Source organism: Narcine bancroftii, chromosome 13, assembly GCF_036971445.1.
Source record: "Narcine bancroftii isolate sNarBan1 chromosome 13, sNarBan1.hap1, whole genome shotgun sequence".
NCBI classification, from domain to species: Eukaryota; Metazoa; Chordata; class Chondrichthyes; order Torpediniformes; family Narcinidae; genus Narcine; species Narcine bancroftii.
Window position 1 is genome coordinate 63798444 of NC_091481.1, and position 25349 is coordinate 63823792.

Sequence of the window (25349 nt, forward strand, 5' to 3'; positions counted from 1 at the left end):
CAATCTGAACCTTAAGAGGAACTTTGTCATTGTGCTTCAGAGGGGGAGATAATACAAATTCCTTTGGACACATAGTCCATCATGTGCCAAATTTAACTTAAGCTAAGTTTATCCAAGACTGTAATAACAAATTCCTTTACTGAACTGTTGGTCCACTGTCACTTCCACAGAGCAGCTCCCAGTCATGGCCCCCTAGTTAGTTTGATTTTCATACAGTGTTTTTAAAAATGAGATCGATGGTTCTGAATAGAATGAGAATACAGCAAATCTGTGTATTTAAAAATAGCAGGATTTTGTTGAGCTCTCCTCCCAGGGTAAATCCAACCCTTGAAGCATAAATAAATTCCAATCAGCCACCTTATTGCAATGACATTTGGTTTGTAATCCTTGCAGTTGCACCAATGCAAACGTAGCTGTGCTCAAACACACACGACCTCTCTCTGTGCACATGCCATTGCCCTCAGTGGCTGTTTCCTTGCACAGCTGCATTTAATCTTCTTCCGAACCCAGTCAAGTTCTCCCTTGCTCATCTGCACTCTCATGTGGCCACTAACACATTCAAGTTGGCATATACTTACATGTCACTCTTGGAGTGTTAGTGCAACGCTATCACAGTGCCAGCGTCCTGGGTTCGAATTTGGCGCCATCTGTAAGGAGTTTGTACGTTCTCCCCGTGTCTGCATGGGTTTCCTCTGGGTGCTCTGGTTTTTTTCCCACCCTTCAAGCGTATGGGGGTTGTAGGTTAATAGATCAGAATGGTTCACAGGCTGGAAGGGCCTGTTATCAAGCTGCACGTCTACATTATTATTAACAATTTTCAGCAGACACTTTCTAGCTTTCAACCACCTGTTGCTTAATATGTCAACCTTTTTCCTTTCTCCCTCCCCCCATTCCCCCTCCACATAAAAATTACCTTCCAACCATTTGGCCAAGTTTTTTCATCACATGCCTAAACTCTCCTTGTACAGTTTAGCTCTTCAATATTGCTTTCAAAAAGAACTTTGTTGGAGGCACACATCCACTCTCATGTAAAAAGGTCACATTCATCTGGTTGACTGTAATCATCAGACACAGGTTGCTTACATCCGGGGGCGGTGGTGGTGGGGGGGGGGGGGTAGAGAAAAGAGCCAGGACACAGATGGTTTCAGTCAATTGGCGTTTTACTTCTGAGTGTCCTCTTACTGATTGCATTGATACCTGCATTGACATTTATAAACAGAAACAAACATCAAAAGTTATTCCAAGAAAGGCAAATAAACACAGCTTAACAAAGACAAAAGGATTCAAATGACAATAAAATAAGCACCAAAAGAAGAGAGATGCTCAGTTTCCATCAAACACAAGTATTTTGAACAATATGAGCAATTTGGTGTGGCTTAGTTTGTGCTGCAAAGATTGGCTGTGCTCACAGGTCGGCTGACACAATCTCTCGTGTTGTCTTAAAACATTCTGCTTGAAACAGATTTGGAATTAAAGCTCCCTGTCCATTGCTGCTCTTTCCACTGAACTCTGGGAGTTGCAAACAGGAGTAATTCAAAACTGATAATAAACACCCACTTTGTAGAGGAACACATCAAGCTTGGTAAGATTCACATTAGTAATTCAGAGGTAAACAAGTCGAAACGAATAACACACTAAACCAGGGGTCGCAAACTAGTTTCTCACTGGGGCCTCATTTTTGCGAGAGGCGCTAGACAAAGGGGCAACTCTGTCTTCCTTACAGTAGACCGAGTTAAAGAATTTCATGTACGTTACATTCTAAATGTACTATTACTTGACAATAATGGAATGTTTAGCTTTTAAGAGCTGGAGGAAATCAGCAGGTCAGGCAGTACCACGGGCCTTTCAACCCAAAAAGAGCTTGGGTTTTCACCCCAGTACGTTGACCATCTTTTGCTTTCCACAGCTGCTTACTAGCCCACTGAGTTCCTCCAACACCTGTATTCATTTTACTATCCAAGGATCGTTAATATTTAAGGCTAATATTGAACACATTAGACCAGCGGTTCTTAACCTTTGTTCCACTCATATACCACCCTAAGTAATCCTATACTAACCACAGAGCACCTATGGCATAGGATGCTCTGTGGTTAGTAAGGGATTACTTAAAGTAGTATGAGTGGGGAAAAACAGTTGAGAACCACTGCATTAGACATACTGTATACTCCCTTTTGATTAACTGTTTATTGTGATGCTAAAAAGTCAGTAAAGGTTCTGAACTAAATTTTACGTTTGACACCTCAAAGCATGGGCCAGCATTGAGCATTAAGCCCAGTTTTCAAGTACAACACAGCAGCATACACAGGCTGCTGGGTTTTCATTCTTTGCACAATGCAACAGTAATCCTACAAGTGGAACTGAGGATTAGAGTTAGGGCTGGTGGGCCCCTTGCAATAGACCAATGTTGAATAAATTACAAGTTTGTAACAGCAAGCCAATGGAATAAAATTTTCCTCCCCCCTATATCCTGGCATTAGGAGCGAGATCCACCTTTGTCCTATGGGAAAGGTTTGTGGAGGCACCAACTTGATATTGCATCAGTAAACTAAGGACTCCTTAGTTTACTCCCATTGTGGCCATTTATTCAGTTTTAAAATGAGGGTGATGGCTTTCAAGAGGGCACATACTGGCTGGATCAAAAAACCATCAGGTTTATCTCCTTTTCCTAGTACGTGTCCAACCAATGGATGAGATCAAATCAGATCCTGGGAGCAGCACCCACAGGACACACCAGCCCACAATCTTAATGAAGTTGAAAGGGTGAATGACGTTCATTTGTTGCAACTGGGCAGCAGCTTTTCATTATATAAACCCTGCTTAGTCTTCCTGCAGGTGATGGAAATGCTCCTGCTCTTGAGGCAGGGACAAGCCCAGCAATTAGAGGCTGTAGTCACAGCTCAGGAATGGATCTGTCTATTCCATCCTGCGCCTGGTACAGGTCACGATAGTCCATTAAACCCTCCTTGGTGTACAGGTGGACAGCAGAAGCAAAAGCCTCCATTGATCAAGACCCAGTAGGAGCGTTTATCAGTTTGCAAGTCTTTCTAACAGGAAGGATATTTGAACCTATTCCACTTTTGTTGGTATGGTGGCTGCATGTTCTCTACACCCGCCCAACTGCATCATGTCTTACGTTGTGCACTACTAATCGGTGGCTACCCACTGGGGAAGACTCATAGTATGGTCACATAGTCCAGCATCTGTCTTAATTCAACTTAAATTAGGTCTTCGATTGATAGACAACAGTCTTTGGCAACGTGCGTTAAACCCTCTGCAGTTTTAGAAACCAGATTCTCACCAATGCCAACTAAATGTTTAAATCCTAAATTTAAATAATGCTAGCAATGGGCAGACTAAACATTCAGAAAACGGAGGGGGGGGGGGGGGGGGAGTTTTGATGCATTCAAATCAGATGAGGTGTAATCTAGGACCAATTCCTGTTCACACTCCAGCAACATCTGTGTGATGAGCAGTAATTTAGAACAAAGCAAAGCTTAAAATCAGTCTACTCTTTGGTTTCCAGATCACAGAAACTGCAGACAATTTGGTTAAATAGCTTAACTCATCAAATAAACCCATTGTCCCAGATATTCTCTCATTACTTTCCCTTTGGTAGCTTCAGAACATTGATCAACATTTAAATGAACTGGAAAATGCTATAACTAAATAATCTATTCCCTGTTGCATTCAGAGAATATTTTTATAATTTGTAGTGAGTCAAGGGTCTTCTCATTGCTGTCTACAAGATGATGGGTATTGTATAATGAGTGAATCAACTCCCATCTTCCTTCAGTTTCTCCAGTGCCTTCAAAAGTACAGTCACAGTGTAAGGTGGACTATCCTCAGCCTGGAGTTTCATTAACATTTCGGAAATGCATGCCACCCCACACCCACACTTCAGGGCACACTATCCAGCACGTTAAGGATCCCATTCACCACTGTAAACACTCACTCCAAGTCTGTTGTGTGAATCATTAACAAGCACTGCCAGAACACCACAATGACACCACAATGACACTGCAGTGGCTCACAGTAATTGAGAAGATGGCTCTGCCACAGCTCTGCAGCTGTCAAGTATCTACCGACGCCAGGCATCCAGGATGATAAATACCCCTCCTTAGCACACAACCTGTTGGTATGTGCGCACAGCCTAGTAGGGACCAGCAAAACTTTATCTCACCACTATTCATGGCACGGCTTTAAATAACCACAGCAAACTTTGAACTGCTCTACTGTCCAAACACTGCCTCAGGAACATTGAACCTGTGAAGTGACAGCATGGGGAGAGGGGGAGGAATCAGGCACCTCATTCAGTTTTGTGCCTGAATGAAACAAAGTATTAATTCCCCTTCCTCAATAAAGAAACTGAACAATATGAAATAACTGTGTAGGATGCGGTACATCTTTCTAAAGGCAAATAAAAAAATGAGTGCAGAAAATAATGCTCCAAATCTCCCTCCCTCTCTCTCACTGCTTTATCCTTATTAAGTGTCACAGGAGGGTCCCTTCTAATCCTACAAAGAAACAACATTTCAGCTCTGCTTTTGGTCAACTATAAAGAATTTTTTTTGCACATATCACGTTATTATAAATGTGATTGTCATTTAATTATAATTAAAATCACCTCTTCATTCCACATGAGTTAAATTGTGTATTTAAGGCCTCATGTATTTCTTCTCCTACTTGGTGTTGCTCTCCTGCCAGATCGGCCTAGCATCTCACAGGAATGTCCTTACAGAATTACTAATGTAGTGGAATATATACAAAAACAGTACAAATTGAATGATGTTAGAGCCAGCCTCAAACTCCTGGTTAGCCACCCATTCAAGTCCATGTTAACACATCCAATATCCTTTGGTTTCAGTTCAGGCAAGATTAGGTCCAAGAATGGTGGCAAAGACGAGATTGAAATTTTAGCATTCATATGAAGTGGTCGGTGTGGTAGAGCAAACCTCCTATTTTAAATGGAAGTGCTTTTGCAAAACATGCATTTACAATTTGGATACAAATAAAGGAAATCTTTCCAATCACATTTAGGATGTTGCTATTGTAGAGGTATACAATACACAGGTAATCCCCAGAATGACACACCCACCCAACTTGCTGATTTGTCAACTGTTATTTCCTATTCAATCCAGAACTCCACATTAGAGCTCTGGTGAACTTTGTTTCAATTGGATTTAATTTGCATCACAAATTATGAAAAGCAAGAATATCTCAGTGGAGAAGAGGAATGCTGGCTAACCAGAGGTCCAGTTTAATGAAAACAAGTCAATTATATTTTTAAATAACTTGCATTTAAGGCACCAGCTTTAACAGAGAGGGCTTGAATTTAACAACTTAAGAAAAAAAACCAAACTTTGGGAAAATGATGGGACAGAAATAAAAACTCAGCAATGCCCAGGAGGCCAAATAGGGCTTTGTATTTAATGTGTGTAAAAGGTCTCACATTAGAGAAGGCACCACAAATAGATTCCCTTTCAATTCCCGCAGGATTGATGCACTATTGAGAGTCTTGTCACAGCACCCATCATCCAAACACAAACAGCCAAGGAATGGAGGGATATAGACCATGTGCAGGCAGAGGGAATCAGCTATATTGGCACCATGTTTAGCATAGTGGGGTGAAAAGCCTATTTACACAGCTATGCTGTTCCAAGAGTATCTATGAGCAGTTATTTCAAAGTCACAACATTGATCAAATTTCTCTGTGGTACACAGCTTTTTATTGTGGGGGGAAAAAAGCTGCCACTGCTCTTAAAATTGAGCTATAATGGGTAGTCATCCTCAAGTACAGCCGAGGGAGCTAGGCTACTCTGCACTGATACTTTGTAAGGTTTGATCAATTGGGTACAGAGTGTGAACAGCATCCTCCCTGTCCACCAGCCTTTAAATCAAGTGTTAGTTCTTCAATCATGATATAAAAAGGGTAAGCTGATCATCTTGTTCCTCGTCCCATGTCTCCATACCAAACAGCAGGAGGTTCTTATGTTAAAACCATTCAACACCCATCCTAATCATGCACGTTGGGTCCTACAGAACAGCCTCAATGTTGTGAGATTATTTGCAATTTTATACTGGGCCCAGTCAACCTCACTCACACTATTGTCGATTGTTCGCAAAACAAGTGTCATTTCAATCCCTAGGTTATGTCAGGGATTCTCGATGCAGTGCCGCATATTCCAAATTTAAAGATGGATGGGTGTGTGCAGTCAAATTAGCACAAACTCTACAAGTTAGTAGAAAATAGGATAATAACTAACGTGCCAGCCCTTTTTAACAGGAAAATGTGAAATTTAGTTATTAAGTTCAAGCCCGATCTCTTACCCGCACCAGAATTCCATCACAAGTCCCTTTCTTTTGCATTGTTGTTGCTTTTTGTTCGTTTAATTTAAAAATTAGCCCCATGACACAAATGAATAAATAAAGTTGACAAAAAAAGTGCATACGCACACAAAATACTTCAAAAGATGGATGCTCAAAGAATTGTAGATGTGCAAGATCCTCATGGTTTTATTTTTCTCCTTTTGGCTGTGTCAGGAAGGTAGGTTTACCACTTTTATGGCTTTTTCCCATCTAAATTGAAGAGCGTGATGATGTCCAACATTGCTTGGGAGATGTTTTTGCCAAAACGATGAGCATCCTTTCAGAAAATAAAACAAAAATATTGAATTGCCTAGTTTTATACCTATTTTATTGCTTTCTTCAAGCTTAGCTTAGTTGCTGGCAGTGGGTGCGACTTTCCTGCACCGTTGTCTAATTTAATTTTTAAAATTTAGACATACAGCATGGTAACAGGCCCTTCCAGCTGCCCAAATACCCAAATTAACCTACCCAGATCTCTGGCATTGTATCAGTGTTGTGCTAACTGCCATGCCATCCCTTTTATTAAAGGTTATGCACTGATATTCTCTTTGTCCGGATATACTGATAACCTTTCAATTTGAAATTAATACTCCTTCAATTATCTAGCCCTTCAACTTGCTTCTTGGGCTCGAAAAGACAAAACAACTCCAGAAAAGGCTGGAAACGTTCAGTAGGATGAGCAGGAGTGATAGAGAAAAGTTTGTTAGATGTCTTCCTCTAGCTTCTGGTGCATCCCTAAATTGTAGAATTGGAGAATGTGTGCAGCACCAATTGTAGGCCTTTGAGTCCATCAAGTCAATAGCATATGAATATCAAATGGCCTCACTTTCCTGCCCTCACTTCTTAACCCCACAAATATTTTCCTTTATCAATACTTATTCAGCTTCCTACTGTAAGGTAAAAATATCATGAGATGGGACCGGAGAAGGAGTCACCCAGTACTAAGGAGTAACAGAATGCAGATGTGACCTTGTCCACTCAAGATAAGCTTGGCACTAACAAGCTGATGAGCAGCAGACTAACAGTGAAGGGTAGCAACAGTTTATTCATTGGACAGTGTCATGGTATGATAATTGACTAAGTACGTATCCTGAGGTATAAAAAAACACCACTTGCTGATAACGGCAGAATGCGCCTTCTCCAACTAACACTGTTAGTTGCAAGTGTTACAATCCGGTAATAAAGAACCTTGATTTCGACTCAGTCTGGTGTCTGACTCACTCATTCATGAACAAAGCAGACCTAACACTACTGAAGAGATCAATTGAATCTGCCTTTTCAATTATCCCAAAAAGACTCTAAATATCTGCATTTGAAAATGTTTCCTCATCTAGCTGGCATTCTACAAAACAACTATCTCCTAAATTTAAACTTCCCAGGCATTAGATACCTAAAAAAAGGAGTTTTTTGAACTCTAGTGTTGAGACTTCCTCAAGACCTTGTTCTAAATACGATAGGGATGATCTATAATTTTAAACTGAATCAAAAAAAGTTGATATTGTCTATATATGATTGATTATTAAAGTCTCTAGATAAGATTAAAAATTATGGAAGCAAGATCTTCAACTTTCATTTTCAGATACGATATAGGATTCTATCTTAAAATTGGTAAATTTATCTTCTTTGTTAGCTCGACATTTGCTTTTACAATTTAAGATAGTACATTGAGCTTACTTTTCTAAAGTTCAATTGGCTAAATTTTACTTTAACATTTCCTCGAAATGTGACAGGTGTAAGACCGAAGAAGGAACTTCATCACACAGGGAATGTAGAATGAGTTGCCAGCTGAATAGGTGAATGTGGACTTAATTTTAACATTGATGAAAAATGTGGATAGTTACATGGATGGGAGGGGTATGGAGGGTTATGGACTGGGTGCAGATCAGTAGAACTAGGCAGAATATTAGTTCAGCACAGACTAGTGCTGTTTCTGTGCTGTTGTGACCTATGGTTCCAACAGTCATTTGAGAAATGCACCATAGAATGTACCTGTGATCTTGGGTGGATATGAACCGTGGTGAAATACAATGGAGCCATATTGTGAAACATGAAAGTATGCAGACGTTGTGATTGAAATTAACTCATCAAGTCTCACAGCGTCCATAGGAGGTAAAGATACACAACCAACATTTTGGGCCTGAGCCCTCCTTTAAGATTCGAGTTTAAAAAAAAGACAGGTGCCCAAATTAAAAGGCTGGGGAGAAGGAAGGAAAGGGCATGGAGAGGATCAGAGTCCAACAGACAAATTGAAGCTATTGACAACATTGGTTATCAAGGTTTTAACTCAAATAGAATGAGGCAAACTAGTTGATATAACATGCTTGAACTTTTGAAAGGAAGTCTAGGGTGCTATACAGGGAGTTATTAAACATAGGATTTCAAGTAGCATGCTGACATGGATTGAGGATGAGCAAACAGAGAGAAACCTGAGGAGGGATAAACATGTTATTTTGGATTTTCTGCGATAAATTACATTGAGGCAAAAGGAAACAAAATGTAGAAGAGGTCTGATAACTAGGAGAAAGGATTGATCGACCTTTCCTGGCTGCATATCAATCTGCAGTTAGGATAAAACTCTGAAAATTCAGAATCACTGATGGTTCAGCATCTGGTTTACTTAATTCAGAGTGAGTCAGGGTTCTGGAGAGCAGCTGGGCCTGTGTCTGCACCTGGAGTCCAGAATACCAGGCATCAGAAACAGAAGTAGGTTTGTGGTCAGAGTTGGAGTCCAGAGAATTTGTGTACTTCCCACTCCCTTTAAATTCACTGGGTTCACTGATAAATTTATTTTACTATAGAAATTTTTTTTCAAGTAACATCCAATAGCCCAGCACCACCAAAGAAAGACCCAGGTTACTGGAGATTTACTACAATTATCATGACATTACCAATAAGAAGTTACCTGCTTGCTCTGGCCAGATTGAAAACAATGTAGTTAAAATGAATGGTCAAAAGAGGGACAATAAGCAAATGGACCAAAACACTAGGTACATACAATTAGTGCAATGAATGCAATACTTTAACCTTCTATTATATTAAATGCTGAAAGAGAAGCAAAATTGACTTATGAAAGCTTAACTCATCTTCCTGCACCAGTAAATTTAAGGAAAGGCAAGTGAAGATTGAGTGCTGCAATGTTACCGTTAAGGGGCTGGAGATTTTGCAGGAGATGTGGAAGTTGATGAGGTGATCTCCAACAATGATGTAAGAAACACCATATCCATCATCTGCAACCTGAAAAGAGAGACAGGGGCTTTATTTGCACGATTATTAACATAGGCAAACATTATAGTGCCAGCATGTTATCCACTTATGGTCCTTCAGTGACCATAATAAGGTTGGAATAGGTGATTTGAATTTCCCAAATAGTGCCGAGGGCTTGGATGGGATGGAATTTGTAAATGACTATGTTGAAGTATACAAAGTCATGAGGGACATAGTCAGGTGAGTGGTCAGCCTTTTTGCCAGGAGAGCCTAAAACTACAGGATATAGATGCAAAGTGAGAGGGGAAAGATTTAAAGGGGATGAAGGGCAGCTTCCCCTCCCCACCCCCCCACCTCACACAAGGTGGTGGGTACGTGGATCAAGCTGCCAGAGGTAGAAGTAAGGATGATTATAATGTTTGAAATACATTTAGACAGGTGCACAGTATAGAAAGGGATATGGGTTAAACCCCAACAAATGGAACTAGATCAGTTAGGCCACTTGGTCGGGATGGAGTTGGGCAGCAGGACCAGTTTCTGTGGTTTATATCTATTACTGTCTGCTGCCATTGCGGACTCCTCAACAACTCTGCATCCTGGAGATTTCCAGCAACATTCAATCCATTGCTACCCAAGCATAAGGGAGAGTACATCGTGACTGATATGGAGTGATATTCTTTGTCATAATGGCATGGCCGTTGCGAGTTCCACATCAAGGTCCCGTCAGTAACTGAGGCTGGACTCTTCCAGAGGATAAACTCATGTGCAAAATATGGAATGAGACAGTATGTAGCAAATCTTCAGCAGACTCAAGAGGCTGAGATCCTTTATCTGGCCACACATTCTAAAAGGGAGGAACTAAATGTTCTTCTACATTCCAGGGAGATTGCAACTTAATTTTGAAGGATCCAATCTAATTTTTATTCTGAAAGCTGTGATTGTTTCCAAATAACTCTCAAATGAAGTCATACATATTTGGATATAATTTCATCATGTGTTTTCAACGTTACAGACGCGACCTGGAATCGGCATCTTTTACTGTGAAAATGTTATGCTCCTGTACTTATAATTGTCCTTCCTGAAATTGTTTAACTATTAGGAGTAGTTCAAAAATGATAATACTCGGGGTGGCCTTTGTTGCAGTGATTCTCATCAGAGTTCACCATTGTGCTCCCTTTGTAAATGTGTCTTTCTCGGTTTCAAATTTTTCTAAACTTTCTTGAAAAGAATTTGTTTGTGGCTCAATCATTTAATCATAACAAATATTCAATTATCCAATAATCCCTTGGCGAAAAAGATTTTGAAACCCTTCTGATGAAATTTGGACTAATTCTCCAAAAAAACAATTTATTATTATTATTATTATAATTAGCTCCTCTGCTCTGAATGGAATAGTTTCAGTTTTTCTCGCCTCTTCTCGAACCAACAGGTGTTCAAGCACCACCACTACCAGCTGAATATATTTTTGTTGTATTCTCTCACTTTGCCATACAGGGTTCCCAAACCAACCCATCCAATGTTTTCTACAGATTAATTATTAGTTCCTTCACATTCTTGCGCCTTAATTCATGAAACTTAAAATACCTGTCACAGTCTTTTCAAGGGGACTTTCATTCGTTAAGATACTGATCTGCAGATTTTTTTTTAAAATAATGATCCACGCTATTCTGAGTCTTTCTACTGTACACCTTGCTGGCTCAAGTTTTCCTCTCCAAACATTATTAATTAATCACCAGTCTGCCCATCTGCTCTCCATTTAATCTTCCTTTTCTGATGGAAGGTTAGCAGCCTCAAATGGTTATGGAAGGAATGTGATTTAACTACTCAAAATTCTGTCTAGACTAACATGTGGAGGATGACCACCTCAGGCAAGCTAGCAAGGCACCTGGCAAGACATTCTAATAAATAACCGGGGGCAGAGTAGGATCTGGTGAGGGGTGGGGGGGAAATAGCAGCCACAACTTTAACACTGTATCATCTCCAGAGATCCAGCCTGCCCTACTCAGTATTTCTACATTGTTATTTTCAAATCTGTTGCTTTGGCTTCATATCTTTCTGACCCATTTACAATTGCCCTCAGTATTTGAAATAACCTATTGGGTATTTCATCACTAAATAAGGAATCTTTTTGCAGTGCCCATTCTAAAGCATTTACACTTCCAATAAAATTAAGTCAAATACCAGAAATATATATTTTAATCTCCGCTAATCTAACCAATGTGCTCACTCCTTTACACACATAAACCAAGAATCTGTTTATTTTTTCCTTTAAAAATATTTAAAGTTTTATTTCCACAGGAAGAGAGAAAAAATAATTTCATCTCTGTCTTGAATGAACAACCATTTTTTTTTGAACACTAGTTTTAGATGGAAAGAAAAACGTAACTGCAAATATATAAAAATACTCACTGGGCCAAAACCTCCTCCAATGGAGACATATTCAGGATGATTTACAAGGTCAAACAGCTCAATCTGCTGGATGGGTGTCTGACTTGTTGAGAGACACCATGGCTCAGAAAGCACCTGGGAAAAAAACCCACTTAATTTTACACATGATAGCTTAGAATTTATGGGAAAATCAACGATGGGATTTCCCTAGAAGCATCTTCTTCCATCCTCACCCAAACTGAACTTCAATGAAACTTAATTAAACCTCCCAACTTATCTCAAAGGGTTCTTTAATCAATCCATTATGGAGTGTCCCATATTTTGGACCTCAGCAAGATTGCTTTGACCCTCTCGATAACAATACTTCAAACTTTTATCACATGAAATTAAACTGTGAAAAGTTTTCATAGATTTTAACCACACTTGAACCTCCTCCTTCCCAGCCTTTGTTTCTTTACTTGTCCATTACCACCATCTTTGTCCTGCATCATTATCCATTTTTAGTCATTAACTCAAATTTTCTCTCCACAATTGTGGCCTGACTTGCTCTGTATTTAAAATTTTCTGCTTTTTTCCAGATCTCCTCTGTCTTCAATGTTTTGGTTTGAAATTTTGTCATTTAATCTCTCCTGCCTTCAAGCAATTAGAAACCTTCCACTGTTCTCTCCATATACGGAGCGGAAATAGGCCTTTCGAGTCCGCACCAGTTCACTGATTTTGTGCGCCCTCTTCAGGCATTGGTCCCGGTAGATCTTCATTCAATAACGATGGGCGAATTCAATGCAGGTGGAATCAGATAATAGCAAAACTATGAGCAGACAGATTGGCTGTCTGTGTACCAAAAATAGTAAACTTGACAAAACTGGATTTATTAAGAAAAGACAAACAATGGACAATGTCTCTAAGTTTATTAACTTAATCCATTCTTCAACTGTTTCATCAATTAGCCTGTGCTCCCAGTCATTCATCTCAAAAACTTTTCATTATGGTGGGATTAAGATTTAAGTTCAAGCAGTGTCCTGATGAGAATTTAGTCCATGATTTCAGACTCCATGACAGCAATGATGTGCTGAGTTTTCCTACCAAAGTCCCGATTTTCAACACCAGCACTCCGCTCTTCCTCTGTATCTTGAAAAACCAAGATAGAACCAAAATAGATGTATTTATTTTAAGGATGGTGAGATCATTGGGAGGATAAATACTTATTACTCATTCCTAATTGCTCTGAAGACACATGGCGAATCTCAGAAATTCTCTGCCCAGAAAGATGAGGTGGCACAGTTAGTGCAACTCTGTGATAGCGCCAATGACTGTCTGCAAGGAGTTTGTATGTTGTCCCCATGAGTTTCCTCCAGGTTCCTCCCACCTTTCAAAAGGCATACAAGGGTTGTAGTTTAATTGGCATAGGCTCGTGGGGCGGTAGGGCCTGTTACTGTTCTGCATGTTTAATTTTTTTTATATTTAAAAAATTCAAGTAATGGAGACTGACTCTTAAAGAAATACAGGAGACACATTTCCAAGGATCTGAAGGAGGAATTAACATAACATAACATAACAATTACAGCACGGAAACAGGCCATTAGGCCCTTCTAGTCCGCACCGAACCAAACACCCCTCTCTAGTCCCACCTCCCTGCACAATGCCCATAACCCTCCATCTTCTTCTCATCCATATACCTGTCCAACCTTTTCTTAAATAATACAATTGACTCCGCCGCCACTATTTCTCCTGGAAGCTCATTCCACACGGCTACCACTCTCTGAGTAAAGAAGTTCCCCCTCATGTTACCTCTAAACCTCTGCCCATTAATTCTTAACTCATGTCCTCTTGTTTTAATCTTTCCTCCTCTTAACGGAAATAGTCTATCCACATCCACTCTGTCTATCCCTTTCATAATCTTAAATACTTCTATCAAATCCCCTCTCAACCTTCTACGCTCCAAAGAATAAAGACCTAATCTGTCCAATCTCTCCCTATACTCTAGATGCTTAAACCCAGGTTTTTTCTTTGGCTTGGCTTCGCGGACGAAGATTTATGGAGGGGGTAAAAAGTCCACGTCAGCTGCAGGCTCGTTTGTGGCTGACAAGTCCGATGCGGGACAGGCACCCCTCTCTAGTAGACCCAGGTAACATTCTGGTAAACCTTCTCTGCACTCTCTCCACTCTGTTTATATCCTTCCTATAATTAGGCGACCAGAACTGCACACAGAACTCCAAATTAGGCCGCACCAACGTCTTATACAATCTCAGCATCACCTCCCCAACCCAGTGCAGATCAGCCATGATCATAATGAATAGCTGGTTGACTCGAGTGGTCAGCTGAGCTATTGCTGCTCCTATTTTCTTGTGCTGTTATACCAGTGCTTTTTATGTCACTTTGAACAGTAACAGCATTTATCCCTAGGCCTCTCTAAAAAGGCTGGGAGAAATGTGCCATTGAACTCATCCCTTCTGATCATTGAATGCTTCTCCTGCAAGTATGGTTAAAAACTGGGAACGGTGGCATGGTTGGGGTAGCAGTTAGCGCAATGCCTTTTCAGCACCAGAAATCAGGACCTGTGTTCAAATCCCGTGCTGTCTGTAAGGAGTTTGTATGTTCTCCCCATGTCTGGGTGGGTTTTCCTCAGGGGCTCTGGTTTCCCCCCACCATTTGAAATTTACTGGGGGGGGGGGGGTTGTAGGTTAATTGGATGTAAATCGGCAGCATCGACTTGTGGGCCGAAATAACTGTTACCGTGTAGCATCACTAAATTAAAAAAAATATATATACTAGCCTCAGCTCATCACCTCTCCCATTTTAGCTTTTTTCAACCAGATCACATCCTTTACCTCTTGAAGGAAGGGGGAGTTACTCCCAGGTACTTGGACACCACATAGAGGCAGAAAAGATGCCAATCGACATCACATCCTTTACCTCTTGAAGGAAGGGGGAGTTGACTCCCAGGTACTTGGACACCACATAGAGGCAGAAAAGATGTCGATCAACATCACATCCTTTACCTCTTGAAGGGGGAGTTACTCCCAGGTACTTGGACACCACATAGAGGCAGAAAAGATGCCAATCGACATCACATCCTTTACCTCTTGAAGGAAGGGGGAGTTGACTCCCAGGTACTTGGACACCACATAGAGGCAGAAAAGATGTCGATCAACATCACATCCTTTACCTCTTGAAGGAAGGGGGAGTTACTCCCAGGTACTTGGACACCACATAGAGGCAGAAAAGATGCCAATCGACATCACATCCTTTACCTCTTGAAGGAAGGGGGAGTTGACTCCCAGGTACTTGGACACCACATAGAGGCAGAAAAGATGCCGATCGACACCACATCCGGACATAGCAAGCCGGCTGATGTGTTGATGATTCTTGGCTGCAATACGGAATAGATTTAAACACTCCTCTTTCTGTGGAAGGAATGAAAGAAAAAATATTACAACCATATCAAGTCTTTGACAGAAACAAGAAATACTTATATCAGAATATTACCCATGGGATAATAAACTTGAACTTGAAATTATCCCAAACATTCAGTCCTCAACGACTTCATCAGTAAAAATATCCACCATCTCAATCTGATGTTGGTTCTCAGTTCATTGCTGTTCTATTCAACCACCTTTGACTCCAGCTTGGGCAGAGATTTTACAAGCTGCTCCACTGTGGTGTGCTTTAGAGATTAACCTGAGTATTTACAATAGGACTTAACGAAGTGCAGAAGCAAGCCTGGCCAACGTTCCCTTTCCTCATCCAGCTTCCACATTTGCTGCTGAGCAATCACAATCACTAGGTTTCCATGGTAGAGTGCTATCACAGGTGAAATGTGAAGCGTCTCAAAGCCACAAAATTAGTCCACCTTAAGGACTAAGAATCTAGTACATCCAGCTATCAATTAATAGAAGAATTGGCCACATCAGTGTGGCACACAGGATCAATGATGGAACATGGTAGAAGAGTGGTTATGTTACTGGACTAAAAGTAAGGTAGGGAGTGTTCTGGGTCAGAATGAAGGTCAAAGCTGGCAAGCTATTTAGAATTTGAGATATTAAGGTTCTCGTCTGGAAAAAGACGGCATACATCAGGCATAGGCAGTTGGGATCAAGCAAGACCTATGAAATCAGGGTGAGTGAGGAATGGAAAGCAAATTGGGTCATGAAATAGCTTTGCAGTTAAGGTAAAGGAGAATCCCAAGGGATTCTATAAGTATGTTAATATAACTAGAAAGAGAATAGGTTCCCCTAAAGATCAATTTAAATGTGGAGTCACAGGAGATTGGTGAGGTCTAAATTATTACTTCTCATCTTTATTGACTATGGAAATAAGTGTTGAAGCTATGGAATTCAGGAAAGAGAATGGTGATGTCTTGAATCATTTTACAAAAGAGATGCTGGCAGTCTTGACACACATAAAAGTGGATGAATCACCAAGGCCTGAAAAGTATATCCTAGAACATTGTGGGAAGCCAAGGAAGAAATCAATAGAGACCTGGCAGAGATATTTGAATCATCGTTTGACATGGGTGAGGTACCAGATGACTGGAGGGTGGCAGATGCTGTGACTTGAAGAAGGGTTGCAAGAAGCCAAGGAATGACAGGCTCGTGAGCTTATCACTGGTGATGGGAAAATTACTGGAGGGGATTCTGGGGATAGGATCTACCTACATTTGCAAGGCAAGGACTGATTAGGGGATAGTCAGCATGGTTTTGTGCATGTGAAATTGTGCCTTACGAATTTGAATGAGTTTTCTGAAGAGGTGACCATGAGCAGTAGATGTTGTCTACATGGACAGAAAAGCCTTTCATGACATCAGATTGCTCCACTGTGGTGTGCTTTAGAGATTAACCTGAGTATTTACAATAGGACTTAACGAAGTGCAGAAGCAAGCCTGGCCAACGTTCCCTTTCCTCATCCAGCTTCCACATTTGCTGCTGAGCTGGTAGGCTTTTTTGGAAGATTGGATGACACGCCATCCAGAATTAGCTGTCTAATTGGATCCAGAATTGGCTTTGTGGTAGGAGTCAGAGAGACAGAGGAGGGTTGTTTTCTAGATTGGAGGCCTGTGGACCAGTGGATTGGTGCGGTGTCGATTATTGTTTGTCATTGAAATGATAATGCAACTGAAATAGTTTGTGGTTGACACCAAAATTGGTAGTATAGTGAACAGTGAGTGAAGAAGGCTATCCAAAATTACAACAGCACCTACTCAACTGGGAAAGCAGGCCAAGGAATGGCAGGTAAAATTTAATTTGGTTGTGCAAAGTTAGCCTGGTCATGGCCCTGGAAAATATTGTTGAACTAGGGCTACAAGTAGTGGGAATTGCATATATAACTCCCAGCAGACATTGTCTTCAATTCTGCGAACTAACAGCCTGTTGATGCTCACTTCTGACATTCCAATCTTGTAGCTCCTGATCAATTCCATGAATAACTTTGACCTTCCTCATGTTGGAGACAATTAATATTACATTTTAATTGATGAGAAATGGTACTTTCACTGTCCCTGCAGACACCTACAGTGTAATCCTTCCTCACCGAAAATTTCTTGTTCTCCAGTGCAGTCACAAAATTGCATGTCTCAGCCGTGCAGGAACGCACGGTCTCAGTCCTCCCCTCACGGAACAGCCGAGTCATTGAAGATTCGTAGGTTAGACAGAACGAACCTTTGTCCTGCAACCAAGATGGCAAAAAAACTGAAAAATTAATAGTTTCACCTCTCTTTTGTAAATCAATTCTTTCCGAATGAAAACAAAGTGTATTTATTCACAAGGGTTCTGAAGCATTATTCACTATACCAAACATAAGATGACTTACAGATTAAGAATGGTTACAGTCAACACCTGATGAAACCTAATCAAACTAATCAGAGCGAATGATAGAAGAGTTTGGATGAGAAATTCATGCTACTGACTCATAGCTGCACTGCCAGATATAGTTCTAACCGAGTCATCAAATATGCCGACGACACAATAATAGGTTGGCCGCATCAGCACCAATGAGTCGCATTACAGAGAGGAGGTGGAAAGGCTTAGGATGTGGTATGAGAACAACAACCTGAATCTCAACGTGGACATGACGAAGGAGGCGATTGTGGTAAAACAAGTCTGCAGACGCTGTGGATGAAGTAAAGACACAATGCTGAAGAAACTCAGCAGGTCAAACAGTGCACTTTATATAGCAAAGCTAAAGATATTGTAGACAACCAACATTTCAGACTTCAGGAGGATGAAAGTCGACCATTACACATCAATGGTTCCCTCATGAAGAACACAAAGTTTCTTGGCATGCATAAAAAGAATGACCTATCCTGGACTCACCACACCTCTTCATTAGTCAGAAAGGCATAGCGGTGCCTACTCTTTCTAAGGTCAGGGCTAGCAGTCCCCACCTTAGCCCTCTTTTACAGGAGCACAATTGAGAGTGTCCTGTCTGGCCGGTAGGTACCTGCAAGTCATTAGAGGATCATAAAAACAGTCGAGAAGAACACTGGGGTCTCCCGTTCCTCTATTGATGGCATTTACTGGGAGCGTTTCCTAAATATGGCTCAAAGAATTATAGACCATTTCCATCCAGTGCATGGTATCTTTAAACCAATACCATCAAGCTGGTGGTATAGGAACATCAAAATCAGGCTGATTAATAGCTCCTTCCCTCAGGCAGTGAGATTGATGAACGGTATCCTGTAACTGTAAACCATCCCAAACATTCACATATATCTATTTTAATTATTTATGTGATCATTATGTACTGTGTATTGTGTATTTTTGTGTGCACCATTGTTTGGAGAGATGCTGTTTCATTGGGTTGCAGGTGATAATGAATGAAGATCAAGATATTCTGTCAGCTTACATTGTTGACCAATCATTCTCGTACAACTGTGTATCTCTTGTATTGATCCCTGAAAGCTTCACAATCAGCCATCGCACATGCTCATGATTTAGGTCCATCAAAAGCTGTTCTAATCTGAATAACATTGAGTAAAGAAAAAAGCTGTTACCCAGTCTGGATGCAAGGACCCGAGTGCTAAGGTACCCCATACCAGATGGCAGAAGGGTGAACAGTTTACATGAGGTGCGTGGAGTCCTTCACAATGTTTAGTGTCTTTTACCCCTGCATCGAGTTTATAGATGTCCTTCATGGTAGGAAGAGATCCCCCGATGATCTTTTCAGCTGACTGCAGGGTCTTGCGGTCCGAGGTGGTACAGCTTCCAGTCGGTGATGCAGTTGCTCAGGATGCTCTCAATACATCCTCTGCAGAAAGTAGTGAGGATGGAGGATGGTAAATGAACTTTCCTCAGCCTTCGCAGGAAGTAGAGGCACTGTTGGGGTTTCTTGGCTTGGTTAAGGGTCCATATGAGATTCTCCACCAAGTACACTCCAAAGAACTTGATACTCTTGACCCCCATCAACGGCTAAGCCGTAAATGGTTAGCACAGAGTGGTTATCTCTCTCCCACTACCCCCCCCCCCCCCCCCGGCCCTCCTTAAGTTGACCACCACCTCTTTTGTTTTATTAACATTCTGATACAGGTTGTTGCCTCTGCACCAGTCCGTTAACAACCGCACCTCATCTCTGTATGTTGACTCCTCATTCTTATTAATAAGGCTCACCACAGTTGCGTCGTCAGCGAGCTTGATGATGTGGTTCGAGCTGTGTTTAGCTGCATAGTCGTGGTACAGCAGAGTGAATGGCAGTGGGTAAGCACACAGCCCTGGGGGGGTCCCGTGCTCAGTGTGACGGCCTTGGAAATGCTGTTACCAATCCAAACTGCTCGAGGTCTCCCTGTTAGGAAGTCAAGAATCCACTTGCAGAGTTTAGATCCAGCAGGCTCAATTTACTTATCAGGTAAAGACAATAAACAGCATTCCACCCCATGGGTCCTTATTTTCCAGGTGGGTGAGGGAGGTGGCGATGGCACAGTCCACAGAGCGGTTGGATCTATATGCAAACTGCAGAGGGGTCCAGTAATGGGGGCAGCAGGTGCTTAACTGGCTACATTATGCGTCAGAATATAGGATGGGGATCGAGAATCTGATGTTCTAGAACAAGCATCTTATTGTGGACTTTAGGAAGGAGGGGTTGAGGGACCATGTACATCTCTTCATTGGCAGACAGCAGTGGGCAAGGTTAGTTCCTTTGAATTCCTGGGAGTCCACATGCTGGAAGACCTGACATGTTGGAGGAGCCTGCACATTGAAGTAACTGTGAAGAAGGCACACCAACGTCTATACTTTCCAAGAAAGCTGAGGGAACTTGGCATGTCATTGAATGATTATTCTAGTCCCAAAGTTGTCAGTGAGACATCTACACTATAGGAAGAATGTGATTATAATCAAGAGGGTGCAAAAGAAAATTGACCAGATAAGAGGTTCCAATTCAAACGTTGACTGACCATTTCTACTTCTGCTGTGTTTCTGCAGCAATTCTTTGTTTGCTTCACCAGGATGTTGCCTGGATTGAAAATTTGGTCAGAAAGAGAGAGAATGGATGTCAGGCCTGTTTTCCCTGGTAGAAAGGATGCAGAGGAGATGTGCTAAATAAAGTCGTAAGAGGTATAGGCCAAGGTGAGAAGAAGGAATTTTAAAGAGGATCCGAGGGGTATTTTCGTTTTTAATGAGAGTGGTTGAAATTTGGAATACACTGCCAGTGGAAGTGAAGGAATCAGATGTAATAACTAAGTTCATTAAAAACACTTAAATAAGCAGGCCACAGAATATGGACCCAATGTGGGATTAGTGTATAGAAAAAAGGGTTGCATTGATGCAAGTTGAATTCTGCTGTTTTCCACATCTATCAAACATCATCATTTAGGGTCCCTTTCTAAACTGTCCCAGCAATTGCCTATCCTGGTTTGAATTTATTTCTGCTGCTATTCCTGACTTTTATTGCAAATTCATCCCCATCAATGAGCAAACTGCTGATCTGGCCAGAGGTTCTGATTTGTCCTTACCCTGTAATTGGCAAGTTGCAGAGCGATCTGGATGAAGGCATCAGGACTGGTTCTGCATTTCTTAATCATACCTTTGCCAAACTGAGTAAATGGGAATGCATAGAAATCAACGTCGTCAGCCAGTTTCTGTGCCACCTTCAGTGAATTCATGATTATTTCTTGGCACTGAAATAGGGATAGATGGAGGATACAGTTATGGGAGGGAAGAATAATAAAATCACCTTTGCTTAGAGCCAACAATTTGGCTGCTCTTGGATTTAATTAATTCACAGCAACTAACATGAGATGGGTACATCACAGTTATACAAATCTGATACGCCTTCATAATGGTTTTTAATTCATTAACAAATTGCTCTATCATTGAGAGACATGCGCCTACAAGTGGAGACTTACAATATGATCAAGGTAAATGGGGAGAATCTTAACAGATAACATCTAAGGAGACTGTCCACCAATAGTCTCGCCAAGAGATCCAATTTACTTTGATCTTAGATTGCAGATGTCATCAAGATGTTCAGGGGTTATAGGTTAATTAAGTGGCACGAGCTCATGGGCCAGAAGGGCCCATTATCATGCAGTATGTCCAAAAAAAATGGACAGAACTAGAGATCAAGGCCCTTGGGAGAACCAGGCCCAGATTAAATACATGTACAGCAGGAAAAGATCAACTTAACCATATAACCATTTACGGAGCGGAAACAGGCCACGTTGGCCTTTCGAGTCCGCACCAGTTCACTGATTTTGTGCGCCCTCTTCAGGCATTGGTCCCGGTAGATCTTCATTCAATTAACGATGGGCGAATTCAATGCAGGTGGAATCAGATAATAGCAAAATTATGAGCAGACAGATTGGCTGTCTGTGTAACAAAAAAAGTAAAACTTGAAGAAACTGGATTTATTAAGAAAAGACAAACAATGGACAATATCTCTAAGTTCATTAACTTAATCCATTCTTCACTGTTTCATCAATTAGCCTGTGCTCCCAGTCATTCATCTCAAAAACTTTTCCTTATGGTGGGATTAAGATTTTAAGTTCAAGCAGTGTCCTGATGAGAATTTAGTCCATGATTTCAGACTCCATGACAGCAATGATGTGCTGAGGTTTCCTACCAAAGTCCCGATTTTCAACACCAGCACTCCGCTTGGGATGTATGATGCCAGGATAAAGCTAGGTTGAATTAGCACATCAGACTGCCTTAAATTTAATGGCTACCAGGTCAAATTAGGGCTGTTTCAATTATCACAAATGCTGCCTGACTTTGAAATATTTTGAAAAACAGTTTCTCAGAAATTCTTCCTTGCCTGCAGGTAAAAGAATCATGTGATGTCTCACATTTACTCTGACAATAAATCTGAACTTTGACTGAATTGGACTTTCTTTACTTGAACCACCAGTCATGGAATAAATGTGATTTAATGGGGAAACTTAACCAAGGATGGAACAGTACTAAATGCCTATCCAGATGAAGAGTGAATTTAAATGGGAAGTTTGAGGAGATGATGCTCCTATCCATTTATTAACCATCTTATTGGGTGGTAAAGATTGGAAGAAGACGAAGTTTTAGATAGAGCATAATGAGATAGCAGAAGCAGGATGTCAAGGCCTCACCTCATTTGGTATATCCCACTGCATTCTCTGTGGTTGCAACACGTTGGGGGCTGGATCGCCCTTGCAGTTACCATCGTCCTTGTACCCTAGCTGGAAGGAGTCTGTTGCCAAAGCATACTGTGGAATAATACAGAATAAGAAGTCTATGAAAGGTATAATAAATGGAAATCAGAATTCAATGGACAACTGTGTGACTGCATCATTAATAAATCTAAATAATAAGTTGTACTTCACTGAGTAAATACCATGTGGTATCTGATAGCAATGGAATCAAACACTTCTAAGACAATATACAACTAGATGAATTGCCAAGTAATTTTTCTAAAAATCATACTCTTAAGATATCCAACTAGTTTGATCATTCACATTATTCGACAGAGAAATGGTAAATACCCAGTGATGATTTACTGGATAAGTGGAGCAGAGAACTATTCAGATCAGAAGGAGTCAGGTTTAATTTCTGCTCTGTGAAATTAGCGGACCTGTGAAATTTTTTGGGCCACGTGGAGAGAAAAATCCTCCGGGGTTCCTGCTGTAATGTATGGAGTTGATAGAATTGGATATTTTGATTAGCAGGCTGTCAAGCTTCATTGGTAAGAATGGCCAGGTGTGAGACTGACACTTTGGCTTTCATACTGAGATCACAAATGATGCTTAGTTGCCTCTTCACAACTATCAACTTAACTTGTCAATTTGTCAATGAAACCCAGCTCTGACACCCTCCCCCCCACAAAATATTCTCAGACTTTCACATCAAGGGAAATTTGAGGTCACTCAGACATCGTAGATTACCCAGTCCCTGGCACAGCAACTCTTCCCCACACACCTGACCATTGCTCTGCCAGGAGCAATCAAAATTTTGCCAGTAACAGTACCGAGCTGCACTGACATTAGAGTCGAATGATAAGATACTATGACTGGAGATTGAAAATTTAATACACTACTTTACAAGCTTTAAACATGTATTTGTTTTGGCCTCTTCAAGCACAAGCACTCTCGATACATTGTTATTTCTGAGCTGCAAAAGCAAAAGTCCAGCTTCATTGAAGACCTTCAGGCCATTAATTTAAAGAGAAAGTCAACCAAATTCCATGATTACTGAACTTCAGGCCCACTGAATTTAATTAAATGTTTAAATATTATTTATAGCACACTGGCCATTTAAAATTTCGACACAAGCCCATGCCGCCCAATTTCACCTACAACCCCATATGTTTTGGAGGGTGGGAGGAAACCTGAGCATCCAAGGAAAGCCAACACAGACACAGGGAGAACATACAAAGTCCTTACAGTTAGTGCCACATTTGAACCCAGGTCACTGGTGCCGTAATAGCGCTGCATTAACCACTAGGCTAATTGTGCTTTGTTTAGTTGAAAAGAAAATCATTCAATTCAGTAACTATATATACACAGTTCAATACACTTCTGACAGGATAAATCCAAATGAAGGGCAGGAAACACAAAATTAAAAGAACAAGGAAATCACAATGAAAAAAGCCATGTGGTACAGTTATTTCAAAACAGCAAACAGTCAAAATCCCACACGGCACCACAGACCATGAATGTAATGCGAAAGCAATGAATGAAAGGCGACACGGAAAAAGTGATCAATGTCAGATTTTATTCAATGACTAAAATGAAAATAGAACCAAAGTAATATTTTTACACTGCAAGGACTTCCCGTGCCCAAATTCTTTGGATCCTTAGTGCTGCACAAACAGCAAGAGTTGTCTGTGGAGAGAGGAAAAATGGTTTAATTCAAGCAACCAACAGCAACTCGTTAGAAATCTTACATCAACCCAATAATGTTTAAAATTTCATAGGTTTCTACTAAAACACCCAAATCCATGACACTTTATGTGACTATAGTTCTTTTCTCATCTATGTCATTGATAAGGCAGGCAGTTATTTCCCATATCTAATTGCAGTAGACAGCTACAAGTAATACACCATAGCCTTTGAAACAATCTAAAACAAACTTATGCGCTCACTTGAGATTAAAGCAATCTCTGAGAATGTTAGAGTTGTCCTATTGTTGAATAATCAACAACCTATCATTGAGACAAGCTTTAAATCAGAGGGTCGAACTACTTCAGTCTATTGACCCCTGAACGATTTTATGCGCACATAAACTACAGGAATGTAGTGGGTTGTGCGCGAGCTCAGCAAAAAGAACTGAGACAGCAGGCTGTGAGCTAATTAAGCACAGATGATTTACTTTGAAGTTCGCGCTGCAGCCTTTAAAGGGGTCCCGAGCCTGCTCCTTGCATCCCGGAACTCACGTCACATTGACCCAAGCACGTACACTTACTACAGGCCTGTACCGAAGAGAAGGACCCGCAACGCCATCTTTGCCACAGCTGCCCCGCTGACTGTGAGTGACAAGTGGGGCCGGTTTGCCACTACAATAATGTGCACTGGCGCAGGAAAATCATTTCCATCTCTTGTACAGCTAATAATTCATAATACATTTTTCTTTCTATTTCTCCCATTGATGTTATGAACCATGCTTTGTTATCCAATCTCCTATTTATTTTGCTCATTCCTCCTATTGTTTCATTCTGCTGTTCACAAGTACAATATAGAAATGGAATTCTTTTGGGAATGGTACACAACTGCTAATCTAATTGTGAAATACCTCTAAAATATTACTTCACAACCTTTAAATCTATAGATGGCTCTACAACCCCATTAACCCCAAACATGAATTTTGTGAGTGAATCATTTATGGTAAAGAAGATTCTGGGGCATAAGGATAATTATAGCCAAGATAAGTAGCTCAATAAAGGTGATTCAAACTGATTATTTTGCAATACTGGAAATATAAGCAGAAAATCTTACC

The 25349-nt window shown here is 40.8% G+C and overlaps 1 protein-coding gene and 1 long non-coding RNA gene across 10 annotated transcripts in view; both read right to left on the reverse strand.

Moving 5' to 3' along the window:
• Positions 1-1142: 1142 nt before the first annotated feature.
• Positions 1143-25349, reverse strand: part of LOC138748287 (carnitine O-palmitoyltransferase 1, liver isoform-like) — an 80898-nt gene continuing 56691 nt past the window's right edge. For 8 of the 9 annotated variants that reach the window (XM_069908202.1, XM_069908199.1, XM_069908197.1 and 5 more), the window contains 4 exons: positions 22508-22624; positions 20900-21064; positions 17485-17619; positions 15129-15362 (listed from right to left, as the gene is read on the reverse strand). In XM_069908202.1, coding sequence (XP_069764303.1) covers positions 15144-15362; positions 17485-17619; positions 20900-21064; positions 22508-22624 — 636 coding nt within the window. In that variant the 3' untranslated portion in view covers positions 15129-15143. Of the gene's footprint in view, positions 6644-9507; positions 9601-11979; positions 12094-15128; positions 15363-17484; positions 17620-20899; positions 21065-22507; positions 22625-25349 lie in introns of those variants that run through there. The other variant, XM_069908203.1, reaches the window with a different exon arrangement.
• Positions 12850-14952, reverse strand: LOC138748288 (uncharacterized). The gene is made up of 2 exons (XR_011347917.1): positions 14872-14952; positions 12850-13086 (listed from the first exon to the last, which is right to left on the reverse strand). It is a non-coding gene; the product is annotated as an uncharacterized lncRNA (long non-coding RNA).